At 41.1% G+C, this 28,000-nt stretch overlaps 1 protein-coding gene across 2 annotated transcripts; it reads right to left on the bottom strand.

The window, feature by feature from the left end:
• Window positions 1–61: 61 nt before the first annotated feature.
• On the bottom strand, window positions 62–28,000 carry NREP (neuronal regeneration related protein). 2 transcript variants are annotated; one of them, XM_036080977.2, is made up of 5 exons: window positions 27,940–28,000; window positions 27,512–27,553; window positions 26,153–26,217; window positions 6,124–6,201; window positions 62–1,807 (listed from the first exon to the last, which is right to left on the bottom strand). In XM_036080977.2, the coding sequence occupies exons 3-5, from the start codon at window positions 26,153–26,155 to the stop codon at window positions 1,682–1,684; spliced, it is 207 nt and encodes a 68-aa protein (XP_035936870.1). In that variant the 5' UTR covers window positions 26,156–26,217; window positions 27,512–27,553; window positions 27,940–28,000; the 3' UTR covers window positions 62–1,681. The 2 variants fall into 2 exon arrangements, with proteins under 2 accessions (XP_035936870.1, XP_035936869.1); XM_036080976.2 differs by lacking the exon at window positions 27,940–28,000 and adding an exon at window positions 27,749–27,890.

Below are 28,000 nucleotides of genomic sequence, written 5' to 3'. Positions count from 1 at the left end.
AATTACCGTGAACCAGCGAAAGCATTCAAAAGTAGCCCTCTCCAATGACGAGCCAAGCCAGTTACCTTACAGCTTGCATATTTATTGAACAAATACTACTAAAATAGCTAAAATACACTGGGTACTTATTGTGAGTGCATCAGTAAAGATCACATTGTTACAAAAGCCTGCATTTTCAGCAGTGCACAACTGCAACTCTACATAAATGCCACAGATGCAGAATACTGTTTTCTTGCTCTATTTACACAGCTGATACACCTACTCTAACAAAGGAGGGAGCAGGAAAATGCACAAGAAACTCAGGCCAATGGGGGAGCAAGAAGAGAACGAAGAAGTGCAGTGCATGCATCATCGGTGTTAACAGTCAGAAGCGGAACAGTGCAGAACACAGCCTGCCCTGTCAAAGGAAGAGCTAAAAGACAGTTATATAAAAATTAAGGTGGGCTTTCAGACTGGCTAACACAACAACAATCCGTGAGTAGATGGTATTGTCTGGTTTTATTTTTGTTTATCCACTTCATTGGGAGCAAGGACAAAAATGTAAAATCTACACCTTGCTTATCAAAACTGCCAAAAAAGAGTGCTCTGCCTTTTTTTTAATTTTATAAAGACATTTTTTTTTCCAACTTAATTTTTGGGAAAGGTGTAATTTTCAGATTCGACTCAGATGCCAGTTTTTTTGGATTTTTTTTTTTTTTTGAGAGGGCCTTTATTTGAAACGTTTGCCCTTTTCCCCCCCAAATATCCTTTCAAACAAAAAGAACCAAAAGAGACACCTAAAAACGCCTGTCAAAGTATTGCTTTTCTTTCTCTAAGCTAGGCAGGCGAGGCTACCGGAAAGAAGAGATTTGGTAAGTAAATTACAGTTTTGTGATTGCTCCCGCTCCAGGGACTGCACGTCCGTGAGCGCCAGCCGGCGAGACGTGAGTCTCTCACTCTGGTAGCGTTCACTCAGCCTACAACGCTGAAGAAGAAAGCCACACTGAAGACACGAGGAAAACAAGTCAATCCAGTCTAGAGAACAACATTCAGGGAAACAGAGTACCAACACCTTCTTAGAACATGGAAATAAAATATAACTCCATCAGAGCTACCTCGCCAAGGAGCATGTTGAAAGTCCAAAATAGCACCATTCATCAGTGTCTCAGGTCCTGTGGCAGCATCTCGGTCACTTACCACAAGGAAACAATGAGTTTCAAACTACTTCTATACATCAAAAGAGTACATGGATAAAATATAGATATACAGACAATCGATGAACATAAACTACTAGGCTTGTTACATCTAAATGAAAAAAAAAAAAAATGGGGACTCTCAGCCTCTGCGAGAAGCAGTCGGGAGCTGTGTGAGTGAGAAGGCAGGAGTGACCCGGTGTGTGAGAGCAGAGGGAGTTTGAGTTGTGGAAGACATCGTTGTCGAGAACCAGGCCTGAAGGCCCACCTGTAAGGGTTGTAAACGTGGATTCACAGTGTGAAATTCTGAGCGGTTTCACTTGAGTCAGAATGATTAAAAACTGGTTTGATGATACCTATTTGTCCACTGTAAATTCTCTAAAGCAAGGCTCAGAGTCCCATAGTTTCTTCTTATACTTGATGATTTACACAGAAAAAAATCCCATATATGATACCATGACCTCATCAATACCCATACACCATATGTAATACAAATGGAGGTGTGATGATTAAAAAGGGTGGAGGTAACCGATGCCTGGGGAGTGGAGTTCACTGCTGCCAGGTGGAGTCAGGGAGGCGGCCCCAATCTGCTCATCCTTCTTGCGGTTCACTTCCTTTGGGACAGGAAGTCTTCCCTGAAAAGCAGGTGGACGCGCACACACACACACACACACACACACACAAAGACAGTTAGTCATGCTTCTGAAACCATTTGAAATCTTTTGCTTCTCCCTCCCGCCTTTTATCCCTGAACTCCAGATGTTTTGCAGACAGAGTTTACATATTAAACACAGTTCACCCGAATGTAAATATTAGGTCTGTGGGGGCATGAAGTAATTAAACACTCGCTGCCTTGGCTTCAGGAGAATCAAGTGCTTCTTTAATGGCTATGCCCAGCCATGTGGGAGGCGGCATTCCCCAGAGTCAGGTTTCTGAGAACAGTTTCTAGTAGGGGACAGGGCCCAACATAAGGCTGGGTAAGAGGTGCTCATAAGAGTGTTAATACATTTTCTTTAATGCATTCAGTGGTGGAGGTGGGTAATTGCCAGTTTTCCAATATATAATAAAAATATTTATTTAAAAGGAGGTCACAGCTTGTACAAAGGTCACTTATGTCCGGTTTATTCTCTGAACAACTGGCCCAGTCCATGTGGGCCTGATAATCAGAACCACAAGTGGGCACCAAAGGTGGGAGTGCTTGCAAGAAAGAGGAGGATAGTGTGACACTCAGGCCAGGAGATAGTGAGATCCACCTCATTTGGCCTGGGGCTATTCTAAGTCTATCCTCACAAGCCTGGTTGTGAGTGAGGTGTTTGTGTTTCTGTCTAGAATAATCCAACCGCAGTGTGACTGGTGCTCCATCAGGCACCCATGGGGAGAAGCTCTCCATCATAACCAAAGAGCAAGAGGACAGGACGAGTAGCCCATTTGCTCAAGGGATGATAAGTCTTAACTTTTAACTTTACCACAAACACCCTGTATATCCCAATCAGATGTGAAAATAGTGATTTGACAATAGTCTGTCTTTCAGCCAAACCATTAATTGCTGGAGTTTTCTCAGACACATTATCCAATATGGTTTTAAAAGATTTTTTTTTCCTTTTTGCTCAGATCACATGTTTCAATAGGACATGTACAATAAGCTGTTTTGACTGGTTGAATACTTGGGTTAAAATAATAATCTTGCTTTGAGATCTGTAAATTACTGTATTTGAATTTCTTCTTAAGAATTCAACTTTCAAACAACTTGAAACAATGTTTTCAGCAGCCCCAGGATGAACTAAATGTAACAGATAATTCAGCTTTAATAAGTCTTATTTCCTGTATATATATTTTTTAATGTTAAACACCTGGTATGCCTAAATTTTGTGTTTAAAAATCTCAGACTTTGAGAGCATACATTTTCAGGATGTACAAAAAGTCCACTCTGTGTGTACTTTCATGTTTCAGTCTCAGATTGTGATTTAGAAGTTGTTTTGGTACCACTAAATAGCAATAGGACCAAATCAGAAAACTGAATTAAAATGTACTCACACATACTTAAGGATCTAAATAAATTTCTAGAATCTGCCCATCATATTGGGCAGTGTTTTTCAGTTGTGCAAATAATTTTAATCTTGAAATTTTGGCATACAATCCCAAGATTTAAAAAAAAATGCACTGTAATCATGGTGCTTTTAAACTCTCTGTCCCTCCTCTCCTCTCAGCCAGTCACCCTGGTTCAAGATATGACAAACTGAGGTTTGGGACAAATGAAGAACTCAGTGGCTGCTAATTATCACAGGCCAGGAAGGAAAATCAAAGCTTCCTAAGTATGATTTCACTCAACTACAACTATACTGTGCCCTTAAAGCTGCTCACTTCAGTTCATACTCTGTTCAGAAATGAATATATAGTCAGTCTCTGTATGAGTCTCCATCTTACTAACCCATTACCTCCATGGAAAATACACAACAAAAACAAATGAAGATTGGGTGGGATTCTGGGTAATTTGGGGAGCGGTATTTCCAGGAAAAAAAAAATGTGAAGGAGATTATTTCAGATTTGAATTTACCATTTTTACTATTTTTTTCTGTTTTGAGACCACCCCCCCTCCCAAAACGTTCATGTCTTCATTTATTATTCATGTTCTGAGTGCCTACTGGGGCTTGAATACTCAGATTTTAAAGCTATAGGGATTAAAACAGAGACAAAAATAGTCCCTGTCCATCCTGCCCTTTATTTTCTGTATGCGAGATGCCCGAGTAACTGGACAACGGCAAGGCAGTGGTGGTAAGCCATGCGGGCTGGCGTGCTACTAAAGCGCCCTGAGGGGCCACAACCCGACAAGCCAGAGAAAGTTCTGCACATCCTCCCTTTGGAGGCCGGAATTTACTAGATTTCAGTCTTTACTTCCTATCCCTCATTTTTTGAAAAAAGAATAAAGTCTGCCCCTCACTGAAAGAACTGTAGGCTTCTATAGCAAGGGGAGGAGGTTTTTGAAGAGAGGACACAATGTAGTCTTATTTCTCCAGAAGTTGGGCCTTGTAAGAATTCAGGCAAAAATAATCCTATCTTCCTCCATCACCCAGCACCTAATGGCTCCCAGAGGACTGAGGATCTTGAGCATTCTAGAAGGCTGGAGGAGCAGGAACAGATGTGTCCAGTGGTTCCCACAGACCGGTTCTCCTGGATGCTTCTGTAATTAATCTACCTCAGGCTGGATGGCCCTCTCTCCTGAGAACTGTTCGTGTATGAATCCCTCAGCTTCTCAATAATGTGCCTCGGACAACGTAAGTCAAGATTATTTTTCTTGATTATGCAAAGATACGCTTTTCCATAAGGAAACTGCTGGGAAGGACAAATGTATTCTGCTTAGAGGATTATTCACATATGGAGAGAGGAAAGAACTTAACAGAAGACCTGAATCTCAGGATCCACTGTGCCATCCCTGTGGAGCATGCCTCAGTGGAGGCAAGGCCTAGGTCCTGGGTTGGCCTTCTAAGAAAAAGGGAGGCACTGTTGACCTCACTGAAGAACTTGCCTAGTCTTGCCACTCTGGTTGATGTCACCAGTGTCAAAGAGAGGACTTCTGGGTGGCCGAATGGGGCAGAAATAATGAGAACACTATACTCTCCCTTACTTCTTCCATTATCATGTCTTACCCTCAGCTGCTCAGATGAATTATGCCCCGAGCTTCCCAGTGAAGAGTGTCTAGAGTTACGCTATTGCTGCTGGTGGGGTGCTGGTGGGGGTGCTGCTGGGGTGATGGTGTGGAGGTGTGGTGGTGAGGTGAGGTGGGGGGGTGGGTAGTGAAGGGGCAGGGGGTGTGTCCTAGGGTGGCAGTTGGGTGCTGGTATGGTAGGGTAGTGGTGGGGTGGAGGAGGATTGGGGTGGGGTGGTGGGGTGGTGGTGGATTGGTACTGGGGTGATGGGGGTGTGCGTGTGTTTTAAGTAAAGCTCCAGTACACTAGCTCACTTCCACCCCACCTCTACAAGACAGCACATGGCAGGGCCAGAATCCTTTTGTTCACCTACTTTCCTGACACTGGTTTCAACCTGGACCTTCAGAAATTCTCTGGAAGATTAAAAGTGATTTGGAATTGTTTTCTCTTAGTGCAAACTGCCAGTTGACACAATCTCTTCAAATTCTGCCTGTCAGTAAAAGATAGGGAACTGCTGAAACCATTTAGTGTAAGTAAGAGTTTCTCAAACATTAAAATGTCAATAAGAGCTGGGAAAGCCTCACCATGTGTCAATTACACTTATGAAACTTCTGAATGGATATTTTATTTTCAGTGCACTTTATTTTTCTTTCTTAATTGCAAAATCAACAGGTCACTGGTAAAAAGTACAGTCCTCTCTCCTTAAGGTCAAATTGGTATTTACCTTAACAGGCAAGTCCAAAGGTATCTACCCTAAAAACTGGTAAGTGTTGGCGTTGTTGGAAATGGTGTTAAATCCAAAATGTAAATTTGACAAATTTTTTTAATGCAGAGAATTATCACACCTAAGATGTCAGAACAAAGAAAGCATGTTTGTAGAAAATACTTTTAGGCCTAAAAATTGGAAGAAATAAAAATAATAGTTTATGTTGTTTCTTGGGTAATTTGATCATTCAGGCACGATTACCAGACAAAAGTGTCATTTACTTTAATCATCATTCTTGAGTTTACCTACCCAAGAATGGAACAAAGTAAAAACCTGTAAAATGTACATTTGATAGATTCTCAATGAAAATCTGCTTTGGACTTGTCAAGAAAGGAAGATAATGTGAACTTTAAGAGTCACAGCACTTTAGGATATATGTATATATTTCTAGTATATCTTATTTCCAAGGTCATAACAGTACCATGTTAATAGGTTCTTACTGTAGACTAAATGGATATTAAAATAAAAAAGAAGTAACTTTTTTTTTAGTTGCCTCTAAATTGAAAAACATTTTTAACAAAATGGTAGCTAAGGATCTTACCTTAGGAAGCCTTCCCTCCATTTCCTTATTTGGAAATGGTTCTTGACTGACCCAGACAGAGAGCTCTGGGTAATAAACCTATAGAGACATAAAAGCACACACATTCAGATTAAAAACAGCATCCACTCTGAAACCACACGGGATCAACTTCATGAGTTCAATCCTCAATGTCACTTCTTTCCTGATTACAATTTAGAGCGCTGGGAAAGCCCTGCACCCCTTTCAGACTGTTAGAGTGCATGCAAACGTATACCGCACCCAGGAGAGTCCTGGCTCCCAGTGTCTCCCAAGTCCAGTAGAGCAAAGATGTCAATCAGTGTTCTCGTCAGCACGCTCAGCGGCAGCCTCCTGACATGACTGGCTGAGCAAACTAGGGCACTGGGGAGGCCTGACTTTCAAAGCAACCTATAGTAAGTATCCTTAAAACTCCATGTTTATGAGATAAATGTGCCACACGCCCATAAAACCGTTAGGGGGTTATCCCAATAACTGATTAAATGGCTCAACATCATGCACAAAGCATAAGGAGGACAGGAACAAGCAGCCTGCATTCTCCCCAGGTCCGTGGGGCCGCTGGCAACACTCTGCCCAGTGCCTGAAAGTAGCAAAGTGTCAGAGAGAGGCAGGGAGACGGGCGGCATTGCCATGAATGATTCAGAGAATACCAGCTGATGAATCTGGGGATGGGGGCATGTGGGACAAGGTAGAGAGCCTGAGTGGAATTGAATAATTCTTCTTTAAATATACAAAGGGTTATTAGCATAAGAAGTTTGCTGACCAGCTGTTCTCCATCTCCAGGAAAGACAGGAGTAGGGGGTTAGGAATTAAATTACAGCATGGATTTAGGTCAGCTATAAGGAAGGACTTGGCATAAGAATTGTTAAATTACTGAAGGAATTTAGAGAGGAAAACTGTGAAATCTCCTTTAAGAAATCTAGAAACAGAATCTAACAACCATCTGCCAGAGTTAATTCACATCTGATACAGCCCTGCTTGAAGGGAGGGGAGGAAATTAGATAAGATTCCCTCCAGATCTGATTCACTAAATGCTCTAAATATGCCTCACATTCAATAAATAATATGAAGAATCACATCTCATTAATAGGTTAACAAACAGGCTTAACGTTTTTGTTTTTGGAAGCCGTAGATGTGGTAGCCTAGTCCCTGCGCTAACTGCAATGTCTTCACTGTCCTGGTCAATCCACTTGGTCAGGGGGCCTGAGCTAGGAAATGTGGATGGCTGTGTTGATTCTTTGGGATAGTCTAACAGTAACTATCTTTGCTTTACTCCAGTAACATTATGACACATCCCAGGTTACAAAGCAGTTTTGCATACATTACCCTAATATATCCTGACAATAAACTTAGGTCTTATCATTTCAGAGATAAGAAAACAGAAACTCAGAAAGGTCACCCACTTGTCCAAAGCCACACAGTGAGTATAGGATAGGACTTGAACTCAAAACAGATTTCCAGATTCTCAACTTCCCACTATCCTGATGCCCTCAAATCACCCCAGAATGCAAACTGCCTGCCACCTCTCTCAAAATTACACTAGTCCACAGACACCACACACATTTCTCTCTTACATATTTGAGAGCTCATCCTGCAAGAATGGAAGTCCGACTTCAGACTGGGTCTGCTTTCTGGGCCATGTGGTTCCCCCAACCCGAACCTCCTTCAGCTTTCCCCTCCTCTGCCCAGATCCTTCTGGGAGAATTCCACCATCTGCCTTGTTTGGGACAAACAAGTCACCCCTGACATTCCCTTTAACTGGGAATGGGTGAAGAAAACAAAATTGCCATCTAAAATATACAAGCTTTTTTTAAGGCTTAAAACAAAGTCACAGCATACCAAATCCTACTTTGTGGTTAATTTTAAGGAGATCCCAATTGGGATCAACTATAGATTCACTTAATATAAATAGATATAAAATTCACCTAATATAAATACATTTCTACATTACTACCTTTACGAGTAGGCTTTAAGTGCAAATTTTAAATATTATACATATTAGCAAGAAATAAAGTTCTATTGTAAACAGAAATGATAAAAATACATGTAAAAACTTAAGCACATGGACGCAATGAAAAGTTACATGAAGTAAACGTATGTCTGTGTTCTCGAGCTTTTCTGTGAGAGTCTATTTTAACAAAATGACACTGCTTTAGCGTTTAGCTTCCAGGTTCAAAGCATCACTACAAAAGCCACCCAAGTCCAATCTGCAGGGGAAAATACTTAGCCTCAGAAATCATTATACTTAGTATTCTTACAATTTGTTTTTCCAAGAACTTTTTTTTTTTTTTTAAGAAATACAGTCAATGATTTTTTTTTTGCCAAAGAACTCAGGAACATGGGTATCTGATAGCAAAACCCACAACTAAAGAAATTTCTTTCCCTAACCCAAATTTTTCTTTTGAAACATAATAATTTATCTATAAATTGACCAAGGGCACTTCTAATTAGGCATTTTTTAGTGTTTGAATCATCAAGTAATCATTGTCTACTTTAGGAAAAATAAATGTCATTTTGGCCTTGTGGTAAATTCTTCCAGTCTCCTTCAGAATCAGAACTTGAAGCCAAAAATGGCAGGGATAGAGGCATCTCAGTTACATTCTTAAAACTTGGCTTGGTTGGTCTCTAAGAACTCAAAATATCCCTGGATATAGCATCTAAAGGGGATGTTTAAACTTTTTTTGGTTTTTTTTTGGATTTGGGAAAAGTTGGTAGATTATTGGAAATATATACTACCTCCATTACAGCTTTGTTCTTTCTTTTGCCTGTGGTGTTTTGAAACTCTAAAATGAAGGACTTAAGAGAAAAGATCTGTGACAACCATTACCCTTGCTCTCCAATACCTCAGAATACCTTTGTCCATGCATGCATTCGCCGCACGTTTGGGAGGCACCTGCAGTGTGCTGGACAACGCTAGGTTCTAGGGATTATGAGAAATACAGTCCCTGCCTTCTAGGAGCACAAAAGATCATTTTATAAAAGTGTGTTCTATGGGCTAAATTGTACATTCCCCACATACAAAATTCATGTGTCAGAATCTTAATCCCCAGTTAGAATGTGCATACATTTGGAGATAGGCTCTTTAAAGAGGTAATTAAGTTAAAATGAAGTATTTAGGGAGGCCCTACCCCAGTATGACTGGTGTCTTTATAAGGAGGAAAGGAAGACCCAGACACACACAGAGGAAGCCCACGTGAGGACACGGGGAGAAGAGGACCATCGACAAGCCAAGGAGAGAGCCTCAGAGGAAACCAGCCTGCTGACACCTTGACTTCAGAGTTCCAGACTCCGGAATTGTGGGAAAACAAAGTTCTGTTGTTTAAGCCACCTAATCAGTGGTACTTTGTTGTGACAGCCCTAGCAAGTTAATAGTGTGCTTTAAGTGCAATTAAAGAAAAAAGAAATATATGGGTTATGTCAAATAGAGTAACTGTTGGAACATGTATCAACAGACTAAAAAAACCCAAAGCCAACATTCAGCAAACCATCCAGCAGTGCTGTCAAGAGAGGAAATGGGGGTGGCGGTGGGCAGACCTGGGAGGGCATGTGATGGCTACCAGCTGCAAGCCAAGGAAGACAGTGGCCTGAGGGTCGGGATGTAATGAGCTCCATGTGGGAAAGCGCCCCACGGTCAGGAGGTCTCGCTGCAACTCTCAGCGGCCATCCGAGCTGCGGCACGAATGCGGCCCACAGGCTGCCCTACCCTGTCTTTTACCTGAGTTCGGAATATCAGGAGCTGCCAACGGCCCTAGGGTTGGGGTTTTTGAGTACTGATCATATATGAGTCAGAAAACAGGGAGAAGTTGATCTATCTTCCTAAAGTCCATCTGTTCTTGCTCAGACCCTAAACTTGCTCATTCATTTTGGTACTAGTCAATTGATGCTCCAAAGGTGGACACATGGCTTAAACTTACTCCAATCCATTCCGTTTTCTGGATTCACGTTTGTGTTTTCCATGAAGACCAACTAAATTAACTGTTTCTTCTTTAGACTTCATTGAGTTCTCTATTGGTGGTGGTGACGTGCATCTGAGAAATGTAAGTGTTCCAGACAATACACATGGCACGACCTCAAAACCACTGTTCTATGACACCAGCAAACCGAAGTTTGCTTTAATTTTCACAATAGAAGATTGTGTTCTTTTAACAAGAAGATACGTATTCTTTTAAAACTGTCTTCCATATATAAAATAATTGTTTTGCTCTTGCTCAAGTAAAATCCTCAGAACCCCCTGGAATACTGTTCTTCCAGAAGTTAGAAATCACAGAAACAAGCTATATCCTCAACAATGAAGAAAACATGAGTGTTTGAGAAAATACAGAGGGAAGGAAACTGTTCGTGTTTTAAATTGGAGAAGATGCAAAGGTTTTGCTTGAATTCTGGGAAAGGCTAAGGGTTGATGCTTGTCACTGAATATATTAGTTAATGCATTTTTTTTTTCCAGTGCTGCATTATCTCACCAACAGCTAAGTTTAAAAACAACAGAACTGACAAAACGAACCACACTGGCTTAAGCACACTAATCATGATAGGTATTTAGATATCCATGAGCAGCTCTTAGGTAAAACCAATTTTCTGCTTTTACTAAATATTTTAAACCTACTACATATTTGAGTAAAATTTTATGGTAAAAATATGCTATTGCTTACTGATTCTTTTCCATGTATGTGATGGTTGGGTATTCAAGTTTCAATGGTCTGTCATCCAAGTTGAGAATGAAATGCTCATGGTTTCCCCTTTTTTAAACCTCTTTCTTCGTTTCTTTCTTGGCTTGTTTTACTCTCTGGATAATGCACTATGAGAAATAACTTCTTTTTTTAAGTCTGTAAGATAATTAGCTTGCCAATAATTATTACTTGGTATCCAAATTAGAAAAATAAAATGTGGGGGAAGTCAGAGGCCACTCCTGGAAGGTCCTAAAACCATGCAAACTAGATTATCACTTAAATTTTTTTTAACAGTCTCCTAAGCTTTTCATTTAAAAACTTGCAGAATGTTTTCCAATAGTATGGTCCACACACAGAATCAAACGAATTGACATTTCCAGTCACTTTTATGCTGCACGTAAAATTCGAATTGTACCTGTTTATTACCCGTTTCTACCTGTATTTTTCTCTGGACAGCAGAGTAAGTGTCAGCTGGTACCTAAGTTGGCAAACACTCTGGTTTGGGAACTAAATGAAATGAAATGAATTTCAAGAGCTCTTTGAAGGGACTGTTAAAGGAGAACGATCCCCAAAGGCAGGGCCATGGCTGTCTTCAGAGCCTAAACACATCACATATGTATATGCTGCTTGCTTAATTGGCGAACATACTTTCTTAGAAACCTGCCATGAGGATGCTGCATGGCTTGGTTGTTAACGACCATAATTATAAGATTATTTTCTATCCTTGGTGGAGTTGTGTGTGCTTAAGGAACGCACACACATGGCCCTTTTATGACTTAACAAGGACAGGTACCCACCCCCTGCAATTAGGAAAACAGCAGGGCAGCAGGTGTCCAACCTGCATAGTTAATTCTTCGAACAGCAAAGGAGCGTATTTTCATAATCTCTCTGCCAATTAAACAGTGTGTGTGTGTCCGTGTGTGTGTTGGCATGTGTACATGTTCTATTCTGCCTAATTGGCTGGGAGGTCATGAAAGCTGGTACTGTATTACAAGGAGAATTTATATGCATACACATGTACTTCATTTCTGCAAATACCCTTTGAAGTGGTGCTAATAAGAATCTCCCTCTAAATCTACTCTGCTCCCAGGTGTTGCTGGCCATGTGAGAGGGCAGAATGTAAACTGAAACCATAAATGAGTTACAAGGATCATTTTCTCTGAACAGCATTACATCAAAGATTAGATGGTGCCAAAAGATGATGCACTGAGCTCTCTCTCTCGAGACCTAGTCTTAGCAATCTGCCTAACCCTGCGAGTGCTGTTTGGAGTTGGGGCACGCCGCTGAGGAAATGCACTGCAACCAGAAGACAAAAAATAAAATAAAAATACAGAACACTGGGCCATTCAGATAATGTATGTAAGTAACCTCTGCCCATTCTGGAAAGCAGAGTAAGTGTCAGTTGGTGCCTAAGTTGGCAAACATTCTGGTTTGGGAACTAAATGAAACATGCAGCCACCTAAATACATCCATAGGCACGCACGCACGTGGAAGCCGGCTGCGGTAACAGTGGGTAATTACAGAGAACCCATTACCAAGCCCTGACCATCGCACTCAGCTGTAAATGCCCTTTCAGGGCGCTGCTGCATTACAACACCTGCTGACACTCAGCTTTTCCATGGCCTGACAAGTTCTTAACCTGCAGAAATGGGGGTAGGGGAGACAACCATGGTTCAAGGGGGAAGATGATGGTTGATCTCACAAACTGCTTAAGCCCACTGGCATTCGCTTTGCTTCGGGTGCACAGGTCCACTGTCCACCTTTCGTTAACACGCAGCACAACAGGTTACTGCCAACATTACCTGTCAGGCGGGCAAAAGATGTGTAATTCTTTGTGAGTTGGGATGTCTGAAACAAGCTGTGTCGACTTTAATAGTAGAATCCTTTAAATTCACTCTGCTCGTGGTGAAGCCATCTTGAGAGGCCGCTGATGAATATGTGGGAACCTGACAGCTGTGGAATTTTATTTCTAGATTTCAAGGAGGCAGAGAAAGGAAAAGGAAATCTCGCTGGCAACAAAACGAAAGTGTTTACATGTGAAATCAATCGTCAGCACAAAGAGCTTTCCCAGTCACTCTGTTCCACAATATAATATGCTGCTTGTTTGGCTGCTGAGTCTTTAAAAATTTGATTTCTAAGAATAACAGCAAAGTCTTTCAAGAGGAGCAACGAATCAAGTCAGGAGCAAGCCACAAAAGGTTAACATCATTATCCAGCCTTGCTTTTTCACCACTCTCTCAGACTGCTGGGTGATGTGTCAGGGCTTTGCTGGTGCCTGGCTCAAGGCAGGGTGCAGCGGCAGCTGGTGAACACGGTCGGCTGCGAACACGTGCGCGGCACAGACTCCTCCCCCCACCCCAGCCTTGTTTCTTTCCAACAGGAACATGCTCAGCACAAAGCAATCCACCTAAAGACTCCATAAATCCAAAAAAGGGAGTTACTGATCGAGGAATTCTCAGATTTCTGCCAAGGCACCCTCCCCTGGGCTGGAGGTCAGCCTGGTACAGTAATCAGAGCCAAATTGCAGACTGGACTCAAGGAATGAAGTTGAACACTTCAAATCTTGACTTTTAGTGGATGATTTTTCTTTTCGGAGATGAAGACAAAACAAAGTACAAACAGCTGATAACAGACCAAAGTAAACCAGAAGGAAAAGTACAAGAACAAAGCTTGGAAACAAATCTCAGAAGGGATATCTAAGAAGAGATTTTCCAAACAAAGGGAAAAAATAAAACAGCTTTTTAAAGCTCTGGTTTGAGATTAAGCAGTTTGTGAATGAACAATAAGAAAGTAAAGGCCACAAAACAAGATATTTGCTCTTTTCAGCAGGAAAAAAGAAATGCTGGCCTTTGTTAACTAGCAACACACAAACACACACACACACAAAAGGCCCCTCAGGCATTTAAGCACAGCATAAGCTTTTCCTTGCCCCCATGACCTCAACAAATATGTTAATAAAATCTTTTACCTCCCTGGAGTGGAACCAGAGTAAATATTTACTTAACACATTGAGTTTCTAAGTCTGGACCACCTTACTCCCTTATAGAAATTGGTTTTCACTTGTAATTAAGAAATTAGAAACACTACATCTAGCAATGTTTCTTCTACTTTTAAGGTGAAAGAAGAGCAGGGAAGTAGGAAGGGGGGAGGGAAGAAGGAGACTGAGAAAGAAGAAAACTCTATTTGTGCCCCATACAAGACTGCACTTGTGAATTCCTGAACAAAATCTGTGCCACAAACGAGGGTAATGCTGCCATCTTGCTTTCCAATACCAGACATCGGGAGTTAGCCGTGCTTCTTCCAAGCACATTCCAAGGTTAATAGGAAACATCTAGACTTGCTTTTATTAGCTGGTTTAAATAATTTTAGGTATGCTAGGCTTCACCTTCAAATAACTGTAAGATGTAAGTCTGATTTCTACTCACCAAGAATGCCTTTTTTTTCTTTCCTCTTGTCCTAAAGTATGTGCTACTCATTAAAATCTTAGGAAAATTTTCACCAACAATATAGAAGAAAAAGTCCTCAAATATCCGTTTCTTTTGTTAAAGCCGTCAATCAAAGGGCAGTAAGGGTTTTTTTTTTTTGCTTTTTAATCTAGACATAAGGATTTTGTATTTTTCTTGGGCTGAGTGGAGGATGAGATAGCCAGTTGCTTTTGAGGAGTTTGTGGACATATCAAAGCATTCCTCTGGCTGACATGTTCAAGATGAGCTTTCCAGAAAGTGTGCATTTTGTCGCACAGTGCTCATTCCCAAAGAAATTGGTCACTCTCTCCATCCGTGTGCCCTCTCCTGCTGGCAGCTGCAAACCCCCCAGCACTGAGCAAAAGTCATTTCACCGCTCCACCGTGTCCCACCCTGCCTTGGTCGTTTAAAGACTGCTATCTCTTCAACAACAAAGAGCATCATAACAGATCACCAGATTTGGAGGGAAAGTCATTTCTATTGCGAGAGGATGTAATTAAAATTGGTTTAAATCAGATGCTAGCTGATTATCTTATAAGAAGTTTGGCTGTAAAAAAAAAAAAAAAAAAAGACAAATATAACCGGATCTGTACCCACAAGCTGTAAGTGCTCAGGTCACACAGAGGCCGCTGAGAGGCTTCCGTATGAAAACTGGCAAAAAACTAAAAGGAACAGAGTAAGATTAGGATGAATGTGCCAGTTAGCTCTGTTTGAGGGCAGAGAGGGTTTGCTCTCAGCAGCCATGTGTCGCTACAGTCCTTGTGGGAAGCCTGCTGTTAGAGCAGCAACTCTGGCTTGGTTATGTTAATATTTTGGATCTGATTAAACCCAAGCTACACTGGTCATCACAGTTTTGTCTTTTTTTCCATTTTCCCTGGAAGGAAATATTTAGAACAAAACAAGTATCTAGTAATCACTGCAGCTAATTACAAAGGGCATTTGCTGAGAAACCAAATTGTTTGAATATGACCCCCAAATGAACTCTCAAACAGCTTCTCAGATGGCCTAGCAATGCACAAAATCAGAATAGCTTTCCTTCATCAAATATATTTGGAATCATGTTCACTGTAACTTCAACATTCCCATTTAAAAACAAACTGCTTAAAGGAGAATTAAAAGTTTATCAATGATCTTCAAATACACAAACCGTATATAGTTGACTCCTTAACAACATCGGGGTTAGGAGCCCTGAGGCCCCGCACAGTCAAAAACCTGTGTATAACTTATGACTCCCCCCAAACCTAACTATTAATAGCCTAGTGCTGACCGGAAGCCTTACCAGTAACAGAGTCAGTTAACACATATACCATATGTCATATATATTATATACTGTATTCTCACAATAAAGTAAGCTAGAGAAAAGGAAATGTTACTAAGAAAATCATAAAAAAATACACTGACAGTACTGTATTATATTTATAAAAAAAAATCTGCATATAAGTGTACCAGTGCAGTTCAAATCTGTGTTGTTCAAGAGTCAATTCTACTACATAAAAATATAAAGTGATCCTAACTGAGGAAGAAAATAAACACATATTAGCCCAGAGAGACAGTGTATAAACTACCAAGAATGGTAATTTAGAAAGAAAAACAAATTTAACCTGACTCCATTTGGAAACTTTTAATTAATGTAGAAATGCAGATAGTTCTAAGACAGGAAAATGGAAAAACAGAGATGGGCTAACAAGCCAATTATTAGTTATTACCATCATGAAGGTACTAAACAATAAACAACAAGGTACATAGCATTTGATCATCAGATTGCATGTGGAGTACTGTATTCAATCACAGTGAAAGGACGTTTCTCTGGCTTTCTCTAAGCAATGTAAGAATAGCTGATCAATTTAGTAAAAATCCACATTAATAATCAGATGAATTGTTTCTATGATGCCAAAGAACAAGTTTAATTGAATTTCTGATTGAATTGATTGTGACAGGGTAGACAGTTAAGCTTCATATAATAACATTAAACTTTAAAAAGCAGTCCTCATAAAAAAAAAAGAAAAAGGAAAAATATGCTTAATAAAGATGAAAAGATGTGGAGACTTGGCTCCCAGACCTTGATAACAAGATCAGAACAATTGAAGATTCTATTATCAAGAAGTGAGCAAAACATCCAAGGACCAGGGGCATTTCATGATGTATAATTAGACCCAAGTCTCCACAGGGCAGCATGAAATGGAGACTCAGTTACAGTGCACAGCATCTAGGCCTAAGAAACAGGCAAACCCAGGTAATTGAGGATCACAGTTATGCACAGGAGAAGGACTCAAAGAAGATGTGGGCAGAATTTCCGATGCTGGAGTAACTGAATTGGTTGGGCATATAATCTCAATTATCCAGCCAATTAATCAAACAGTATGTACTACATACCTACTTTCTGTGAGGTCTTGAATATTTGGTAGGTAGCTTTCAATCCTATAGAATGAACATCTTATCAAGAGTACATCCCATTAATTCGGGCTGGAAGTGCCAAATTAACAAACACATTTTTTTCAAAAAAGTTTTTTTAGAACGAAGTCACCAAATGCTGGGATGTCTATCCAGGAAAGAAGTGGGCTTATAATTAGGTCATCTTTTCAAACTTGAATTCTTTGAACCATACAACAACTGGAAGTCCCTGGCAGCGCATGTTTCAAAGAGTGGGTCCATTCCCTGCACACTCTTCATCCTTTCAGCCAGTATTCACTGAGTCCCCACAATGCAGGAGGCACTAGGCTAAGTATTCAACCATGTGCTGCCAAACCCACACAACACACTGATACGCTAAGATTCAGCAACTGCCTGGCAAAACAAGAACAGACTTCCAGATTGTGGTCCCAATAAGCCTTCTGGGTAACTTTCACTAGGATCACTTAATGAAGGGCATGAAACAGTACTTCTTGGAAAAGTACTTAATAACAATCCCTTACTTGGGTCATGGTTATTACTATCTTAGTAAGTTTGATCCATCTAACTACTCACTCTAGCTTTTCCTTGACAGTTCTGAATATTGGCTGCCAAAGATGCACTGTCTTCTCCTAATTTCTCCTCTTTCCTGTCCGAGGACAGGCTCTGTATCTGACACTGACTTTGTCCAACAAAAGCGGTCCTCAAAATGCCTGGGCCCACTTTAAACACAACTTTTGTAGATTTCTCTCTGTTCAGCCACCGGACTGCAGTACTTTTCCCTGCTGGAATTGTATCAAACACAATTCAGACAGGAAGGCTGTTACCTGCCCCAGTAATCAAAGGACAGTGGTGTGTGATGGTGATCTGAGTACCGGTTGGAGTGGAGAAGGGAGAGGAGCTAGAGCCGGACGACCACACCAAACTTCTGTGCACGTTATGAATCTCCCCCTTGTTCTAATCACTTATTGGCTCATATTATTACTGGCAACCACTACTCAGCTATTCTCCCTTTCTTTCCAATCAGTGGCTCTGGTTCCCGATTTCAGCTTCAACGGAGCAAAGAGACCTGCCTTTCACTGGCCACATTCTCTTGTGGACCTTCTCTTTCCTTTTTCAGACACGAGTCACATTTTATTTTAGTCTGTGAAAGTAAGGATGAATGTTGAACAAGCACGGTCTAAATTTGAGGGTTTAAGAACATCTCCAGCTAGATAATCCTAACACTTTTTAGGGCACAACGCTTAGAATGGAAACCACTCTCAGGTAGTAACAGGCAATGATTTTATTTATGAAGATTTCGTCACCTTGGGACACCAGAGCTGGTGACGCTCTGCGGTCACGACTGCCTCAGTCAGGTTGCTGACACACCAAGCGCGGAACCGCTGGGAAAGCAGCAGCCCCGACCCCGCACGGAACAGCGCCGCACGGCCTGTGTTTTGGAGGACATGTGTGACTCTACCCCAGAATGAGATTTCTCCTTTAGCAGACCATTCCAAGTGAACTTTTTGGACTCTCTTAGGACCTCTTCTGTTGAAAGATGTGTACGAGAAGGGAGCTGTTTCTATAGTAGGCTTACATTTCATTTCGCTATCCCCCTACCTCCCCGGACTCTGAGTCTTCCTTAATGATCAGGGAAGGGGGGCTTTTCAGTAGTCAATTCAGAATCTGTCCATGCTCATCTCATTTCCTGGGCCATAAGTTTTATAACCTGAGCTGTCACAGTTCTGCAAAGTATTGGGTTGTTACTAGCTATAAATCTCAAGGTGAGTCACCTGCTTCTGCCCAGAAATAACCGATCTCCATGTATCCATGACTACTGACTCATTCATTTATTCCACAGACATGTACTGATCACTAAGGATGTGCCAGTTCCTGGATAGGTACTGAAGCAGCGATCAGACTGGTTCAGAGACGTCGTGGGATCTGTTCCAAGGTCCCATTAGAACATGTCAATGAATGTTAGGACTTCCTTCCACTTTGTGGAAAGAGAATGCCAATCAACTTCACTAGTTGTTCTAGAGTTCCCTCTCAGTGATGAAACTTTTCCACATCTGAATTCACCATCCTGACTGTAGAGGAAAAGAAAAAACAAAACAAAACCAAGGCATCACAGTCTCAGCTGCTACCAAAAAGAGGGATGATGCTCTTTTACTAAGGGTCAGTGTTCTTGTTTCGAGTTTACAGTGTTGGGAGGGTAGAAAAACAGACTGGCAGAAATAAGCCAGCCAATGAGTAGAATGTTGTGTGATGCTTGTATGGAGGAGCATGAGATTATTCCTGCTGGATATGCAGGGCTGAGTTTTGTAGAGGAGCTGTCATCTAAACTCAGACTCGAAGAATGGCTTTTGTCAGAAGGAGCATTCTTTCTAGGACTGAGTAAGCAAAGACACAGGAGGGACTCCTGGGGTATGTTTAGAGTAACAAGTGGCTGGTCCCTCTAGGAAAATATATTCCAGCATTGTTAGAAATAAAAGATTCGTTTACATAGTTCTTGGCACGGCTGCCCAGCCACAGAAATTAAACTTAGGAAGGTCTAAACACAGAAATTACAGAATAAATTACTTAGAAGTATGAGGTGAGAGTAAGCATAAAGAATTCAAGGAACCATGCTTACCTATGTTGCTTTTACCAAGAGAATCGGGTAAGTCCAGCCGCATCTGACGGGACTAAAAGAGCTAGTGAAATCATTTCACATTGAAAATCTCGAAGCTGGGGCACCTGGGTGGCTCAGTCAGTTGGGCATCTGCCTTCGGCTCAGATCATGATCCCAGGGTCCTGTGATCAAGTCCCACATTGGGTTCCCTGCTCAGCAGGGGAGCCTGCTTCTCCCTCTCCCTCTGCCTGCCGCTTCCCCTGCTTGTGCTCTCTCTCTGTCAAATAAGTTTTAAAATCTTAAAAAAAAAAAAAAAAAAAAAAAGACAAAAAGAAAATCTTGAAGCTGAGGTATTCTAAGCTAGGAGTCTGTGCTATATCCAGAAGAAATTCCAGAAAAATCCGTCTCAGTCTTGTCTTTCCCCAACTTTTGTGTATCATGTGATGAGATTCCCTTCAAATGGTCACTAGATTATTGACTAACTTAGTAACAGCCTACAGGCCTCAAATTATAAACAATCTTATGATGATGATGTCAGTGTTGGCTTGAATTTTGAGTAAGTGTGTCTGGCGAATCAGGAAGAAGTGGAAAGAGAGAACCAACTGGGTCCCTGTGCTTGCAGCTGATGAACACATGGCTACCCCCAGCTCGCCTCACAGAAGGGAAGCGTGGTGCCTCCTTCCAGCCAACTGGCACGGCAGCAACGCCCTCTCTGGCCGCGCGGGCAATGACGCAGCTGCTGGAATTTGCCAGGGGACGTGCTGCCACCTTCTCGAGAGAACGTGGCCCCTGCTCCCTTCTTCCTTCCCAATTCCGTGTACCTAGGGCCCTGCCTCCTCTCCACCACTCCACCCCAGCCCAAGGACAACGAGGGGCAGCAACACAGTAAGCTCACATCTAACCAGAAGTACATGTAAGTCTGTGATGTTTTCTGTTGGGCAGTCAGAAGACGAAGAACCTGACAGGTTGGGACCCGAGTGCTAGCCTTGGGTCATCTCTAAGATGCCAACTTGGTGGCTTCCTCTGGCTTAGCACATCAAGTCCTGACTGCTAGGTCTAGTTTGTGAGGTCTGTTCTTGACAGCACAGGGGCCCTAAATAGGAAGGACAGTCCCTACTGTATAAAATGCATTATGCTTACTTACTCTTGCAAGCATACCTTTCTAATGTATTCCCTTTATCTAGAATTCACTTCTCTCTCATCGAAATCTATCCAAATACTTTTAATTCTTCACTCACTTAATAATTATTAAGGACTAGTATGAAGCCCTAGGGATAAGAAGTTTAAGAAGGCGTGGTACCTGCTCTCAAGGAGCAAACAGTCCGCTTCCAGGTTTCAAATGTAATGCCAACTCCAGTCACTTTTATTATTAAACTCTACACTGAGGACTTTGAAATCATATTCAGGCTGAATAACAATAATGAGTATCAAGCTTGATTAGCAATGTCTGCCACAGGTGCAGCAGGACGTGGTGGTGGCATGCGTACTCGCCATCTCTGGGTCTAGCTTAACTTCTACCTCCTTAAAAAAAATTTTACCCTATCATCCCCATTCCCCAGGGTTCAGTAATAGCATTCTTCTGCATCTTACAATTCAGAACTAGATTATGCCGCATGACATTAAATTTGTCGCACACGTTAGTCTTCCTTCCACAACTAAAATGTAAGTTGACTGAGGGCAGAGGCCAAGTGTGCGTCTTCGGTAATGCAAAAGAACTAAGCACAAATAAAATGCTCAAAAAATACTTGTTCAGTTGGCATGGGAATAGAGGCACAACCCTACCATCAACTCTTCTCATTCTCTTCAGTACTTGCAGGCAGGGCACCTTTGTGTCCTCAGGGTCATCTTCATAACATCACAGAATCAGATTATACTAGAAGTTAAGTGAGGGCTTTAAAGATCCAGTACCGGGGTCAGAGCTCCTCCTGGATCCCAGAGGGGATTCTTACGGCTACAGGAAATGTTGCTGTGAGCTTTGAGCACGACAGCTGGATCAAACCTAGCGTGTCACCAGGTTGATGGGAGTGTGGCTCTAGAACCAGTCAGTGTGAGCAACTGCAGGCCACACTCTTTTGGCAAGTGGCTTTACGGCCTAACCACAACTTCTGTCTCTTGTTAATAAATAATGGAAAATAATTTACTATGAAAACTAAAATTACATTCACTTCAACTTCCTAGCTCCTAGAAGAAGGTAAGGATACAAATTACTTCCAGATCACCAAAACTAAACATGATCCAGTCATTAAGGATGAATTTTTAAAAGTCCAACCCAATATTTATTGAGCTTCTAACATGTATTTAAAACTCTATTAAGCACTGCATATGAAGTTAACCCTCTGGGAGCCTATGATTTTTTGGTCAATGGAAGAAATGAATCTGATCCAACCAACAAATAATGCAGGAGAGTATAATCTAGTGTTACACCCAGGTTAATACCATGTCATTGCTACTAATAACTGAATTGATATTTAGAATTTAGTTGAGAGCCATGTTAATGCTTAAATCCCAAACCATCAGAGCTGCTAATACTTGTCATGCACTAGCAGATCAATTTCAGGGTCACTGCTATTTTTTAAACCACTGAGACAGAAATCCTTGAAGCTGTCCCTACCTGCAAAATAGGTCTAGAAATACCATTTCGGATAAATTTAGACCCAATAAATGGTATTTTTAGCAACCATAATTTCTACAGATGTGGGCTAAGATTTATGGTTAATCTGTTTTCCAGTTCAAAGCAAAGGAGTTTAAAATTGGAATGTTTTAATATGTCTTGATCAACCAAGATGACATAGTCCAAAGTACATTCAGTACATTTTCCTCTGATATATTCAAATTGGATTTGCTGATAAGATTTCCTTATCCCTAGTCTTTTCCTGTATAACAAAGGAATTACACAGATCATTCAGGCAAGTCCTTCCCACTCCTCTATCACTCCAGCAACATTTTGAATAACCAAGATGAATCAGGAAATCAAGTTTTTTGTTTTGTTTTAAGCACAATTATTCCAATAACTATATCAATGCTCCATTTCACTCTGGCTGTGAGGATAAGACCTTAATAGACTTTTCAGCCAGGAATACCACTATGAAAAAATATGTGCCAGACCAAGGAAGCCAGTATCTCTCCCAAGGCTCTCCAGTCAGTCCAAAGTGGATGAATGCTTAATGTGTAACACTCATCACCTAGAGGCTCCTCATCTAATTTAGTGAAGTATTCATATTTTATTTTATTTTTTTGAAGTATTCACATTTCAGAAGTGTATTTTTCTACTTTAGAAGTATTCATTTTAAGATTTAAAATAAAGTGGATTCTTTAATGATGATCTCCTTTACATACAATTTTTTTAAGAATTCTATCAGGTTAAAATAGAGTGACATTCTGAGTAACGGTTTATTCCAAGATTTCTGCTCAAATGCCTTCTCCTGTCTGAATTATCTATATAATCAAGAGGAAGCTAGACTGGGGTTAAAGCTGGATAGAAAATCCCTACTGTCCTAATTCCCCAAACAATCCCCAATCTCCCCCTCATATTGTGCTGGAAGGTCCTGTGTAAGATAGCACCATATAAAATTACCCTCCTAGCTACTCTTCAGCATCTCCCCAATCAACTGAGCAACCTGTAAATTTACATTCCAAAGCCCAATGGCACAGCTACCCATAGGACCTCATCCCTCCAATCTTTGTCTTTCTCTTTAAACAAGAAAACCTTATGTTAATGGAGAGATTATTCAAAGAGTCTCCTTGTAAGCCCATGAATGCCACTTCACAGACTGTACAAAAAGCAGAACTCTATGAACGGTACAATAGAGTCAACTCATCTTTTTGAAAAGCTCAGCATCAGCCTTTGAGAGAACTTAAATTGTTCCAACTCCTAGATCTCTATTAAAACATAATGAGTCCATGTGTATGCCACTGTGAGTCCACGCACACACATACGCAAAGGCAGGTTTACTGCACAGAGGGTAGTCATGTTGAAAATCAGGACTTAACCTTGACATTGGATTAAACAGTTCATTTTTTCAAACTATTCAATAAGATCATCTGCTCATTCTGTGAAGTATTTTCTTCTCATTGACATATCTGAAGTGCCTTTAAAATAAAACACGTAAACACCAAAAACTCACATAAAATGTATCTTAGAAATTCAAATTTAGCAAAAAGCCAAATCTAAATTAAAGACATATGGACGATCTCTGCAGACTCACAATATCTTGTTAATTGCAAAAATAAATAAATAAATAATGGGCAACTGGAAAAATGCACATTTACTACATAACCTAAAAAGTTTGGGAATGAATTATTGAAAAGAACACTCTGGTCAACTAAGACTTAGCAAACTATACTCAAAATTACACCTTTTAACAGTACTGAGTTGTACAACACAATACATTGTAATCCATAAAAATTGTGCCATCCCCCACCCCCTGGAATTGTGCTCAGAGAGTCCCCTACACAGAATACAATGTGATTAGTGCCTGGGAGAGTTAACCAAGTGGTTGTATTTTTTTTTGATAATGCAAAGGCACTCTAGGATTCTTGAGTTTCTTCAAATTACTGTTGTGAAACATAATCATTTTGGGGTATGTAAAATGTCTAGATACTGAATGGCTCTGTTTTGAATTCTGAGGTCTACCAGTAATTTCTTACCGTGGAGTGAGATTATAAATTTGTATTTGGCATAAGCCCTTAACTAAACCAGCTAAATACACTGAAATTAGATCCTCTTTAGTGTTTTAAATTATATAAATGGAAATACACATTTAACAGAAAAGGCATGTTCATATATTTTCCAGAGGTGGCCAGGTGTTAGATCTACTGCTTCCCTAGCCCAAGTTTCTATTGTATGTTGGCTAAGTCTTTAAGTCAGCCAGTTACAGAGATCAGCAAAGTAATTCCAGTTTTAATCAAGGAAGGAAAATAACTTCATTTTGCCAAAAAGGAGAAAAGGAGGTGCCACTAATAACAGTTTTTTAAAGAATAAAATGGAAACTTCTTTTTAACATTAATATATGCAAAGACTTCTAAGAGCTCAGGCCTCCCGGAATAAGCGAATTGCTAGAAAGTTACTTGGAATCACCCACAGACAATAACTGTCGGTGGTTTCATTTCAGGCAATGGGCTTGTGCCAAAAGGGACTGACATCTTGATGAAAGGATCACCAAAAAGTTGTGAGAATTTTTCCATGAGTAAAAATCCTTCCAAGAGCAACAAACTGTGATTTCTCATTCTGCCACCATACATAAAGGACAACTGTAAGAAATTAACAACATGTAATAATAATTCAGATTTGCTCTTCTGCATTCAAATCGTTCCAACTTTCATTCTCGGCTTTGGCACACACGCTGGCCTTTCACGAAGCTCATTCCACTCACTAATACAGAAACATGATATTTACTCTCGGAGCCTGACCTATAGGGCCGGTTCTGGCAGGGTTAGCGGTCAAATTTATGTTTAACCAAACTGGTCACCTGACATATTACAACATACATGAACCTTCATGGTCTACCTACGGTGACACAGAGGGTAAGATTCTAGATAAAGAGCTACAAGATAAGCTGATGGGGCGAGTCTCAGTAAAAAGAAAAATAAACAAAAATACTTTGCAGCAGTTCATTTTATTACCATCCTAGCACTCTGACAATGACTGATTAGGAATTTAATACGAAGTTAGGAACCGTTTGCACAAAACCCACTGACCAGTTTAATTTTCTGTTCATCCCTTTTGCCCTTCCACCTTAAGTTCCTTAATTTGGCCACTATGCTCTAAGTCCGAGCAAGAGCTATTTTACTTGAGGCTTTGACACCCACCTGTTGAACTGACAGGTGAGGCATACACAAAAAATAAAGAGCTTACTTGCTAATAGGACTCAGACTGAACTCATTTAATTGCTCTGATTCATTCTTCTCTTTGGGAAGCTTATACTTGGGTTGTTCTCAAAGAAAACATCAAGTATATCAGATTCAATTTTGATTCATTAAATTCCACCCTCGTTTAAAAAAAAAAACCCTAAAACTAAATTTGGAAATCACACATTCTAAGTGGCAAAGAGGTGTTTTAGAGAGTATAAACATCTGCAGTGGGACATGCTGTACTTAACTGAAAAGTTGCAGGACATTTCTATTATTTTTTGCAGTCCAACCTTATTTCCAAGGAGGACATTTTTCATAGGAGGTCAGTATACTTAATCAGCTGCTTCTAATGCATACTTCATCTCTTTTGCTCTTTAATCAGTCATCAAACATGAAACTGCCCTCTCTGCGGATCATAATACTTATCTGAAATAGTCACACTTTCCTTTAGAGGTAGCATGCTTGACTTCTAAAACTGAGCAGATGCCTCTCAGAAGTGAAGTCATAAATCTGCAGAAAGTATCAATGCTAATACCATTTGAGATACAAGAGACAGAGTATATTAATATCAAAGTCTGTGCTCTTCATATGGGCCGCTCTGAAGGAGAGCAGAGACTACGGCTGTTTGGTTAGCGGGATCCAGACTCCTACTCCGTGGGTAAGTTCTGGCTACCTCTGAACTAGGACCCACTGCGTTGTCTGACACCTACGCTGCCCCCTCTTCCGTGCATGTCACGACACATCACTCTTCTTAAAGAACAGAACAGTTTCCGTTGTTCAAGTTAAATAAATCTTCGCTTCTGAAAGAGGAATTTCAGTTTTCTATTCAAAATGATTGCAAATCAAAAGCTCTAATTCACCACATCCAGTTCATATAAATTGCTGCACGGCAAAGCTCCCACATGCCGGAAAAGCGGGACCCTTTTAAAGGTCAAATGGGGTAGGAACAATAAGGGGTGGAGGAAGGAGGAAGGCGGGTGTTTGATATTTACATGAAATAAAGACTGACAAGAATCTACTGAGAGTCTCCTCTGATGACCCATTCTTACCATTTTGAGAATCGTTAACAGTCTTGGCCTTGCACCCTCCCTCTCTTCAGTCCAGGGAGACCAACCTGCAAAATATGTTTAAATACAGTAGACAAATCGCCTCACCACAGGTCAGCAAATGAAAAATGCTGTTTAGAGGTTACAGACAAATAACCATTTTCTGTGGCTAAGATAAGTCACATGCAAATTATTGTAACCACTGGGGCCTCGGAGAGAGCTTTCCAAGGGTCTGTAGGCTTAAATTGGGGACAAAGGAATCCCTGGTTCCCGGCTTTGCAGGGTCCTGGGCTATTCTTAGTGTTTGGTTCATCTTTAAATTGAAGGAGTTCAAAAGGTTTAGCAACTTAAAAGTAGAACCGAGCGATAAAAATAGATTGTTTTCTGGCTGCTCTTTGTTCCCAGACATACTACTGGCAGTATATTTGCAATCAAGACAGCAGAATAGGAATCAGCCTTCCACCGTGTAGTGTAATGCCTCAGAGTGGATATTTTTGGAAATGGCACTGCATTACATAACCTTCCGTGTTTAAAAAAAAAAAAACTACACTGGGGGGAAAAAAGTCAGGAATATACACCATTATGCCCGTCTCTCTATACCAAACAAACACTAATGTATATGCTGCGGTGATTTTCCTCTCAGCCTTTATGTCAGAACACGGTTCTTTTGTTAACATAAGTTATGACAAAAATTAAGATGAATGGAGAAACTAAAAGTTCTCCAAGAGGGTATCATAAGCTCTTAGAGTTTTCCTATAATGTTATTATAGATACACATAAATGCAAATCAGATTATTATCATCATGGAGCAGAAAGAAGTCATTTATTTTTAAGCCCTCCCTCCCCCAAAGTTCAACTGCTTTATAAGAAAATGCAGAAAAAGTGTTGCAAGATCGAATGCCTGAGAAGACCCTTGGCGGCGGCAGCAGCGCGGAGAGAGTAATGAAGTGTACGGATGGAGGGACACAAATTCATTTAATAAAGGGGGTGGGGGTGCATGCACCAAAGTGCATCTAATGCAAAGAAACAAAACAGTTCCTAACAATGCTTTATAAGCAAGAAGAACAAAAATTAAGCACACCAACAAGCAAAAAAACCCCACCCCTTCCCAAAAGAATTCTCCCTCTTAACTTGTGCATTAAAAAAAAAAAAAAAAAAAAGCCCAAGTTAAATTCCAGCCTTAATGCAGCAGGACCAAAATACCAGAATTTCTTCAAGATACACGCTTCAGCTCTTTCAAATTTAGAGGGAAGAAGCATGAACTCTGCAGGGTTGAAGGGTCCAGCTAAGAGCAATGGCAAGAAATCGACACAAAAGAGAAAGCAGCGCTCCCGGCCGGGGATGGGAATAGCATATACTTACAGACAAAAGCCCCGCTCCCTGTTCACTCTCTCCTCTCTACACCTGAAACACAAATGTGGATGAAAAAGGGCATCATGCTAGAAAGACAGCTGGGGGGGGGGGGGGGAGGGGAGGGGAGGGGGAGGGGAAAGGGGTGGAGGAAGAGGAGAGAGGAGGGGGAAGGGAAACAAAACCCAAACCGGCTTCACTTCCAAGAAGTGCCGCCGTGGAAAAAGAAGGAGGGGAAGGTCTCCCTGCCTCGCGCTCTCTCCAAGAGTGTGTGTGTCTCTTTCTCTAAGAGTCTCAGTCTCTCCCTCTCCTCTCTCTCTCTCCCTCTCTCCGCTGCCAGTGTGCTAGTGAACAATGAGCTAATTCTGATGGGGCTGGCGCAGCGCCAGCGCCCCAGCCTTGCTGCCACTGTGCGGCCGCGGTGGAGCCAGACTGCTTACTCGGCAGGAATCGGCGACTCGGGGGCCCCATCGGCGAGCGGCCAGCACGCGCGCGCCCCGG

This window comes from Halichoerus grypus, chromosome 2 (genome assembly GCF_964656455.1).
Source record: "Halichoerus grypus chromosome 2, mHalGry1.hap1.1, whole genome shotgun sequence".
Taxonomy (NCBI): domain Eukaryota; kingdom Metazoa; phylum Chordata; class Mammalia; order Carnivora; family Phocidae; genus Halichoerus; species Halichoerus grypus.
The sequence above is the reverse complement of the archived record's forward strand: the minus strand, read 5'-3'. Positions and strand labels throughout refer to the sequence as shown.